A 10,594-nucleotide genomic window follows, 5' to 3' on the forward strand; every position below is an offset into this window, starting at 1 on the left:
GTACCCCTGACTAATAATGTCTGATGCCTGCCGTTATTTCCTATTCGGTGCATTAAGTGCTGGTTACTTCACAAATGTTATAGGGCGCTCACGCATGTTTCTATGGGTGGGCCCAGCTGTGTTTTTTGTGCTTTTTCCTCTGTTTCTTTTACATGTTTGTTTGGTCAGTTTTCTTATCTTCTCTATTAATAAAGCAAGGAATGTTTCTGGTTGTCCGTCATGCCAATTCGCATAAAACCTCTTGCATTTTCTATGAATCAATCCACACTACACATTTAAGTCACAGCCGAACCGTTATTTTGCATTTTTTTGAAACCCCCCTGATTTTTTAGATAATTCACCCGCGGATCATATTTAAGTCAAACACATGTTTTTTAAATTATCCATATCTTTTAAATCGTAACTCCGATTTTAACATGTTATATATGAAATTTGATTAGAAAAATATCTAGAATATGAATATAATGTTGTTTTCACCTGTTAAATATTTTTAAAATATATTTTGAATGCAAACTTATAATTATATAGCACACGGTCCTTTTTCTTTCGTATCTACGGCGATCCGGATTTCAAATAAATACCCACTAAAACCATGTAGAGACGAAAGAAAACATTGATAACCACACATGCACACTTCTGAAAAACCTCGCAGGAGAGAGAGAGAGAGAGAGAGAGAGAGAGAGAGAGAGAGAGAGAGAGAGAGAGAGAGAGAGAGAGAGAGAGAGAGAAAGAGAGACCTTATGATTAACCATGTTCAAAAATGTATTGGTTTGTGTGAACATTGAGCCCACCGGCCGTGAGCGTGAGAAGGAGAATAAGTGGGAGAACAAATGCAAAGCCCCGCTAAAATAAAGGACGTGCACCTATTGTGGTCTTGAGTGATGGTTATGGGGTTAAGAGCTTGTATTATTTTTTCTCCCGTTGCAATGCACAACCTCTTTTGCTAGTTTATTTTTATATTTCTTATTATTTTTTCTCCATTTTGTTTTGTTTTTATGTTTCCTTTTTTTTTATTTTTGAGCATTTCTAAAATATGTGAACATTTTTAAAATTCTGACTTAATTTTCAAATTTGAGAGCTTTTCGAAATTGTGAGAATGCTTCAAATCCACTAATAGTTTTTAAAATTCATGTAAGTTTTTCAAATTCAGAAAACAAATTCAAATTACTGAACATGTTTTTAAAACTCTTGAACTTTTTATAATTTCATGAATTGTTTCAAATATATGAACTTTTTTACAAATTTGCAGAAAAAATCGAAATTACAAAAAAAATCCAAATTGATTTTTTTTAGAAATTATGAACCTTTTTAGATTCATGATATTCCAAAGAACGACGGTGAACTGGTTAACCTAGTAACAATCAACCGATGGACCGAACAAGGGATGGCCGACCAAGCAACCTTCTCGTGTTGTTGGGCCGGCCCAAGAGCGTGCTTGGGAGCGCCAGCTTGTTTAACTAGCACAGGTGGCGCCGAACATGACGGATATCTTCGCCTTACGTCTAAACTCGCACTCTGTCCTACATGTGGTTTCAATTTCTTTGTTTCCCCTATTTTTCTTTGTCCCGCCTTTTGCGTTTTCCTTCCTTAAATTTTCATTTTCTTTTGCCTTTTATTTTAATAGCATATTTCCTCGTATGTGTTTGCTTTTAATAATTCATGAACTTTTAAAGTAATGACGAATATTTTATTTAATAAAATCCAATAGGTTTTAAGTAATGACGAATAGCATTTTTCAAAAATTTCCTTCTTTTTTAAAAATATGGTAATATTTAATAAAAACTCATGCATATTTTTAAAATTCTAAAATATTTTCCTAAATTTATGAACCTTTTGAATTCATCAACACTGTTAATTTCATGAACATTTTTTAAAACTCAAAAGAATATTTGTAATATAGTTAATATCTTGTCAGCAACTGGTTTTGAAAAATAAGGCTCAAAATTGGCCAGCCTGCACCACTATGGCGACCAAAACTGTCCAAATTGAAAAAGCCGCGAAACCAATAGTTGGGTCGCCGCACTACATGCAAGGTGTGTGTATGATCGCTTTCCAACACCTTACACATGGACCAGGACCTCTCGGCTTCTAGATACATGTGCGGTGATGCGCCCGTCCCTGTAATGTTGTATTTCAGCCTATGAACCTTGTGTTCAAAACATTTGAGTTCATCACCAGAGCATATGTCGGTATTTAATGACTGGAAAAAAAAGGTCTGATCACTATTGATTTCTTTAGGTAAAACCAATAAAAAAAATAGCGCGCTACAGAAAATAGCGTGGCCCCTGAAAATATGCTATTAGCGTGCTATAGCGTGCTATTAGCGAGGCATTGCACATTGATTTATTTAGCGAGACAATTTTCTATATGCTATAGCGTGCTATTAGCGGCGTTATAGCGCGCTATTTTTTTCAGTGGGTAAAACAAGCTAATTGGACACATGTTGCAACGGGGATATAAATATTGGGTACGCAATCATCGTGATTACATACCAAAAAACGGACACTTGTGGCCAATTGAAGCGCTGAGAATCAACACTTAATGACTTACCAAAGAAGACATGATTTCATTTGGTAAACCGATAAAACGTGTGTGGTTTTCAACGAAAACCAATGGTAAAAACTACAGGTGGAAGGAAAAAGAAATCAAAATGGAAGAGGAGAAGATAATGTATGTAGTGAGGGTTGGAAGGAGGTGGGGAACGAATAACGGATGGGTAAAATAGGGAACATTGTATCTTTTTTAGATAGTAGAGATCGGCCGGTAATAGGACAAACGAAAGAGACGTTGATCTAGCAGAGTCACGCGCAAATGTGTGAACCCCCTGTTGCTACTGCATTTAGCAAACTAATCCATCGCAGTGCCAAACATTACCTGAAATAATTATTAAGAAATGCATGTGTAATAGTAATACACCTTGATTCAGACTACATTTCACATGGTGAATAGGGTGGCATCAATTTTCTTCTTGTTTGATCCAGAGGAACGGTTGTGAGAACAGAAGAACACAAACAATAGATAGGGTAGAGCCATGCAAACTGTTGCTGGATCACATATGTTCTCAGTTAGTAGTCAATTCAAGTTAATCTCTTTGTAATTCCATATGCTCAGCTTATATGCATTCAAACATAATACTTATTTCTTTCCAAAAAAGTGTATGACCATGCTACTTCTAACTGAAATAGCTAGAGGTGAGTTACAACGATGATGTTGATTTATTTTGTCTATGCTGCAATGATATAAAATTTTCTTTGATGCTGATGATTTCAGCATAAACATCCTCTGTTGTCGGCCGACCCTTTGCTGATATCTCAGAGCACTTTAGGCCAAGTTTTGCTAGACGAGTGACACACCATTTTATTTCAGCCATTAGAAGATTTTCTCCTCCTTCTCCATCATATGTAACAAAACTTGGTTCTAGGATTTCACCAATTTCCTGTGAAAGTGCTGCTTCCACGAAGTTGTGAAGGTTCATACCATCCTTAAACATATCATCTGTTGGATGCTTTCCCGTAATCATCTCTAAAAGAATAATTCCGTAGCTATAGATATCACCCTCTGTTGAGATCTTGCACCCCATACCATATTCTGTAATATTACACAAAAGTTTCTTAAAAATCATTCACTTAGTTGAGGCGTGATAATAATTCTAGATAATTTACATGACACTAAATTTGTATGTATGTATCTATAATATATCAATAATATAAATGATGCATGTGCTCACCAGGTGCAATATATCCAATTGATCCTCTCGGTCCAGCAATATTTGATGACTTATTAACTCCCGTTGAAGAGTCTCCATGAAGAAATTTTGCGAGTCCAAAGTCACCAAGACATGCAACCATTTCTTCACCCAAAAGGACATTGCGTGGTTTCAAATCACAATGAACCAAAGGAGGACTGCATCGATTATGGAGATAATCTAATGCAGCAGCTATGTCCATAGCTATCGTTATCCTTGAGCCCAAACCCAATGGTCTTTTTGGGTTGGCTTTGTTTTCTTTTGGATACAGCCAACTTTCTAGGTTACCATGTTCCATGTACTCAAGAATAAGTGCTTTGAATTCATTTCCTCTTGGATCAGTGGTTGAGCATAGACTAATCACCCTAATCAAATTCCGGTGACGAATGTTTCTTAGTGCATCACATTCAACGAAGAAACTCTTTAATGCTCCAAGTTGGTCAAGCTTGAATACCTTAATGGCAATGGATTGAAATTCTGAACGGCCTTTGTATACCACTCCAAAGCTTCCTGAACCAACAATACTGGATGAACAGAAACCATCTGTTGCTTTATATAAATCCATGTATGAGTATCTGTTATGCTCCCTGAAGGACTGGGTGATGTGCCCCTCAGTTTTAGTACCTTTATTCTTCAGAAGAATGAATGCAAGGCATGCCAAGGCAATTACAACAATAGTAGTAAGTGGAACCACTATAGTTACAACATGTCCAGTGTTCTTCCTTTTGGAAGCTAATGTGGTGCAAAGTGGCACTTGTTGCATTGGAGAACTTGCACACAATTTTTTGTTTCCTTGGATGAACACTGCACTTGAATTGGAGAAAACACCGCCTTTCGGGACTAGTCCCTCAAAGTCATTGAAGGATAAGTTGAGAATATATAAGGAGGTAAATGACTCCAAAAATTTTGGTATTTCACCAGACAATTTGTTTTGAGATAGATCCATCATATTGATTCCTCTTAAAGTCCCAAGAGACTTTGGAATTTTTCCTCGCAACAAATTTTCCTCCAAAGAGAGAGATTCCGAAAGGAGGCATTGGCTGAGTGCGGAAGGAATCTCACCTGATAATTGGTTGTTGGATAAACTAAGTGAATTCAAATTCATCAAACTACCTATCTGAGTAGGTATGTTCCCACTAAGTTGGTTATAGGAAAGATCCAAACCTTTAGAAAGTGTTGAAATGGAAAAGAGTTCTGACGGAATGCTTCCAAATAACTTATTGGAAGAAAGGTTCAACAACAACAAATTTTTACATCCTTCCAAACTCGGAGGTATTTGACCGGTCAAATTATTTTCCATGAGATAAAGTTCGGTGAGTCGCTCTAGTTTCCCAATCGATTGTGGGATTTCTCCAGAAAGTTTGTTGTGGGATAAGCTTAGTAGTGACATATTTAGAAGATTTCCAAGGGTAACAGGAAGGCGCCCTGAGAGTGAATTAATTTGCATTACAAGAGCAGTTAGGCCTTTGAGTTTTCCTATCTCCGAAGGTATTTCACCAATCAGTTGGTTTTCAGATAGGAGAAGCACCTCTAAGGTGTTTGAAAGATCACCAAAAGAAGTAGGCATTGTCCCCCCAAGGCCATTAAAATCCAAACACAACATCTTTAGTTTAGTACAATTTGTTAGAGAATACAAGAAAGTCCAATCTCCAGATTTAAGCATGTTTGTACCCACGTCTAGAATTTTCAACTTGCTCAAGTGTCCCAATGGAGGGATAATGCCAGTGAGTGAATTTTGACGAAGGTCTAAATTTTGGAGGTTTGATGCGTTGCCCAGTGAAGCAGGAATTGGGCCATCGAGTTGGTTTCCTCCTAGTATCAACTCAGTGATGTTTGGAAGAGTGTAGCCAATGTCTGCAGGAATTCTACCAACAAGTTGGTTGAGACTAAGGCTAAGATAAGTAAGGGAAGTGTTTGCGTAAATTGCTAGAGGGACGATGCCCGAAAAATTGTTATCTTTCAAGTTTAGTACTTGCAAACCTGAAATCTGACCTAAGCTCTCTGGAATGCTTCCTCGTAAGTTGTTTTGAGCAAGCTGAAGGGAAGATAGGGAAGACATGTTTCCAATTGAAGAAGGAATGCCCCCAGAGAGGTAGTTTTTAGTTAGTGAGAGGTATTGCAGTGGTGCAGAGGTTTGAAGGAAAGGAGGGATAGATCCTGAAAGGTTATTATGTGACATATCTATGTAGGAAATGGTTGTGCTATTGAACAGGGCAGGAGGGATTCCTCCACCGAGGCTATTATTTCTTAGATTCACTGACATGAGAGAACCGCTACTCCCCAAAAACTCTGGAATGTTTCCAGTGAGCATGTTGCTAGTGAGCAATAGCACAGAAAGGTTGGGAAGCAAACCGAACCTGGATGGGATGCTTCCCTGAAGACTGTTGTTGCTGAGAACAATTTGCCGGAGAAGCAAACACTCAGGGAGAGCTTGAGGGATCTCACCTTCAAGAGAGTTGCTCTCCAGGCTTATGGTCTCGAGTTGAGAGCAGGAAGATATGGCATCAGGGATGGAACCAACCAGGGAGTTCATGCTAAGGTTGAGGTATGTGAGCCGGGTCAACCGCCCGATGTCGGCGGAGATGTGGCCAGTGAGATGGTTATTTGGCATGTGGATTCTGTCAAGGAAATCAAGTTGCGCAACGCAGGGAAATATTTGACCGGTGAGGTTTAGCGACCCGAGGTCTAATGAAACCACACGAGACGCGTTAAGCGTGCTGCATCTCACTCCTTGCCAACCGCAGGGCGTGAGAGACGCATTGCTCCAAGAAGCTAGCGCTCGCGAGGGGTCAGAGAGCTGGGACTTGAGGCAGAGAAGTGCATCCAGATCAGTGGAGTGCATGCAAGGAAGAAGGATTAGGAAAGGAATAATGGTGAAAAGAAGCCGCAAAAGCAGCTTATGTGTGGCTAGACGAGGCATTTTTTTTTGCTTGTGTGCTGAATGAACACTTGGTTCATGGTAGCGTGTTCATATATAGAGGGGCCATGCCTAGCTAGATGTACTGAAGAGGAGTGAGAGCAACGAACTTGAGAAAGGACATGTGGTGCGTATGATGCTGTGAGTTAGTATAATACATATTAGTGCAACATCTGCTTTTGACAAGTTGCACTAGCTGACTTTGACTGATTTTTGTTTGAATCGGCCGGCCTGCAGCGCGGTTGCATTAGTCGCCTCCTGTCTCAGTCACACACATAATTATACAGAGTTCCTTCACACCGAAGAAATTAGAGATAACATCCAAGAAGCAAGTATGACCAGGGGGTTAGACCGACACAGCTCTTGGCAACATCAGGGGGCAACCAACAAGAGGACCTTTGCAGGCGTGCACGGATGGATAAGTGGAAACTTAATCCTCTCCATCAGTGATTTTTGACAATCCAGAAGTTTGCAACCATTAAATCATGTCCATTCTGTGTCAAAAGAAAAAGGGCAACCCCAGTTGGTTTAACCTCCCCATGAATGCATTTGAAGAATTATTTCTGGAGTTTGTAACCTTTTCGACGATACCAATTCCATTGTACTTGCTCTAAATACGTGACTTTTGGCCGGGTAAGTAGGAGCTCCGATGTAGTATCACCTAACAACATTTCCGTAAGACGTTTTGGGTCACTGCACAACACTGTTTCATTCGGTGGCTACGTTTGGAAAAGTAGCACACATGCCCAAGGTTTTATCCAAGAGCCACATGTGCCGTACGGCTCCCAACCTTGACCAAATTCAGTTGTTTCTACATGACATAATGATTCAACGATCGCTCTTTGAAAATTGCTCATGGCGTGGACTTTGCTCGTGGCATTTTCGAGCAACAGTGTCCCCGTCGACCTCAGCCGCGCAGAAAAACATATTTAGTTATACGCGACGTACGTTGCGTGTCAAAACTATAATGCACTAACTTGGACTTTGATGGCACTGGTGATTGCCTCAGCCACACCGTCATGAATGAACACATTTAGTTTGACCTGACGCTCTTGTGATATTCGCTCGAGTGTTCACATTTAAAGCATATCCAGGAGTCCATATCAACCACCAACTTGTTATAGCATTAGAACATATACAAACATATTAATAAAACAAGAGGCAAAGGATTAAGTTATCACGTAATCTACATTGACTAAGTTATCTTCTCTATTGATTAAGTGGTAGATCCTAATTAAGTTTTGATGATATTCTTGTGTACGACAATGACACGGTGATGTCAGCTGACCAACCACAGAAAAATTTGGACAAACCATAAGCCCAGTCTCATACCCGCAAAAAGACCTAGCCACCTCCCTAAAAAATTTGGACATCAACGTTTCACCCGCTACCACTGGCGAGGCCATGTGTCCCCTCCAACTCCGCTGCCGCTTCAACGGTGAAGGGGGGGGGGGGGCGATCCCAGATCTGCGCTATGGTACTGTAGTAGGGTCTATTTGTATACAGTTTTACTCCACGTCGATGTCATGTGGATCAAGAATATGGTTTCCCTAACTCCTGGTGCACCTCGTCCTCGACCCACAGGAGGGCGGAGGATCATCTGATCGCTGCTCTTCTGGAATGGAGGATCTGGTTGTGTCTTCATGTTATATGTAGGTGGTCTGAAGGCGTTGGCAGAGTGGACGACGTAGCTTTGTGTTTCGGTACTCCGGCTCCTTCTCCGACCAATGATGTTTGGCCAACTTCGGCGTCGTTCGGGAGCTTGCGAGGTTAGGTTTCGCCGTATATGTCTGGCCCGATCTAGGGTGGTCGTCCAAATCTCTTTGTCGCCTTCTCCTCCAGAACAACGATATGTGTTTTAGATTGCCGTCGTTGGTGTCTTCTAACTCCGACCAATGATGTTCCAGCTATTGCATTAACAACGTATCCCTTGCTTCGCTAGCTAGAGGTCTAGAAGCGGCATCAAATTTCGCTCACGACACGACGTCGGTGAGTGCAGGGGGAAGACGGCGTCGATATCCCCAAAGACCTAAGTGCAATTATTTATTGGGACACAACTAGTGGCATAAATGATAAAAACCGTCATTTATTTTATTTGCTGTAAGGATATCATTTTAACGGCTGGTCAACTTTAATATATGGCATTTGGCCTTTTCGCAGATAGAATTAATACAAAGTATTATGCGATCAATGACATCATCGACCCATGATGAGTTGGAAAGTACTGTTGCCCTTTTTGAGTAGGACTTTTTCTTTCTTCGGTCAGACATTATCCATACGGACTCCTAGACAAATAGTAAGATGTGTGTCCATATCATCTAGCTGAGCGAGCATGTTGATGTTTAAACTGACATTGACAGTAACATGCCCAAGATGTCACTTTTTGTTAACGGGGAGGAGTACGTAGGCCTCTCCCAATGCTCCTACTTGTCACCATCTCTTAGCTGCACATACTCCCTCCGTCCCAAAATAAGTGTTAGCACAAAGTTGAGACACTTATTTTGGGACGGAGGGAGTACATGTTAGTCTCTTGTCCATATGGCTTGAAGGTAACGAAGTGAGAAGATGAAACCGTCTCATACGCAAGATATTGTCAGTTCACACAAAGCAGCACATAGATAATTAAATCTCTTACTTATCATACCATTTTAATTAAACTTAAACAATCTTAATAAAACTGGGGTCTATTATTTGAAATACTCTTGGTCGAGACAACCAATTCAGATTGTGAGTATATCAGTGAGACATGGAGAGTTTACATACCACCAAGCAGAGACGAGACAACCATAGGGGCTGACCTTCTACTCTCCTAACTGTATTTATCGTCTCTTGTTTTCCTATGTAGATTCCCAAGCAAAAATTGTCAAGTGTTCTTATTTTCGAGTTATAGATGCATGCATGTTGTTGACATTTCGCACGCATTTTGAATCTATTGTACGGATTTGCAACACCCTTACAATTGCATAAATAAGTAAATATGATAGTAGGAATCTACCTATTTTTTCTTATGCGTGTGGCGTGATTGTGTGGGAAAAAATGTACAATATTGCAACTTGCAAGCAGATTTCCCTTGCCGTTTTCGAGCTGGCTGGCAGGTAAACCAAAGGATGCGGATTGACCTGGCCAGCCTGAACCAGGTCAGAACCTATATAGTCTACCTATATAAGCTGCGTGCGCCTCCAATCCTCCTCCATTCAGTGTAGTTTGGTTTCTGTGGTGTGCCTCTGCTGAAGCACTACATACAGCAAGCTCTGAGAAAATGTCAGCCAGCAGATTTTGGACCATTGCACTGTTGTTATTGGTGATCCAGATCCAACTCAGCACCGTGCTCACCCTCGAACAACCTGCATGTACGCAATCCTCTTAAGTACATGTTTTTTTACCGTATTATATATATTGCCTACCTTTCTTTGAAAGATATATAGGATGGATATGCATGTAATATACGGCAAAGTGACCAATGAGCATGCCTACCTTCCTTTCGTTTTTTTAAGTTTAAAAACTGTATTTTTTGACCGTATATGCATGGTTACAGGGTTCAGAAATAGACTTAATTATGTTCAGAAAACCAGTCCCTTGATGACACATTTCATTTTACTTCAACACATTCCATTTTACTTTTGAAATCCACATCAACGCATTTGTGTTCACCGGAAAAATTTCAATGGCCAGTTTTGGAAAGTTGTACATGAATAGAATGTTATTTGATTCATTGACGACTGGTTATCTCGATTACTCAGTCTCCAGACCAAATTCACGGCAACTCACGTAAACATACTTGTCCTTGGTTTGACCAGATGTAGTACTATCGCCCCATCAGGTAGTTTAACAAGCAGGGCATCTCAAATACTCCAGATCAGCCATCTCCTTGTGGTTGGCACACCAACTTTTTGATAGCGTCCATGGGAGAATATGTGAGGAGGAGGCCAAGG

The 10,594-nt window shown here is 40.3% G+C and overlaps 1 protein-coding gene across 1 annotated transcript; it reads right to left on the reverse strand.

Moving 5' to 3' along the window:
• Window positions 1-3,196: 3,196 nt before the first annotated feature.
• On the reverse strand, window positions 3,197-6,672 carry LOC123168479 (receptor kinase-like protein Xa21). The gene is made up of 2 exons (XM_044586364.1): window positions 3,728-6,672; window positions 3,197-3,588 (listed from the first exon to the last, which is right to left on the reverse strand). Exons 1-2 carry the CDS (start codon window positions 6,663-6,665, stop codon window positions 3,197-3,199), a joined length of 3,330 nt encoding a protein of 1,109 aa, XP_044442299.1. The 5' UTR covers window positions 6,666-6,672.
• Window positions 6,673-10,594: the final 3,922 nt, after the last annotated feature.

Source organism: Triticum aestivum, chromosome 7D, assembly GCF_018294505.1.
Source record: "Triticum aestivum cultivar Chinese Spring chromosome 7D, IWGSC CS RefSeq v2.1, whole genome shotgun sequence".
Classification (NCBI taxonomy): Eukaryota; Viridiplantae; Streptophyta; class Magnoliopsida; order Poales; family Poaceae; genus Triticum; species Triticum aestivum.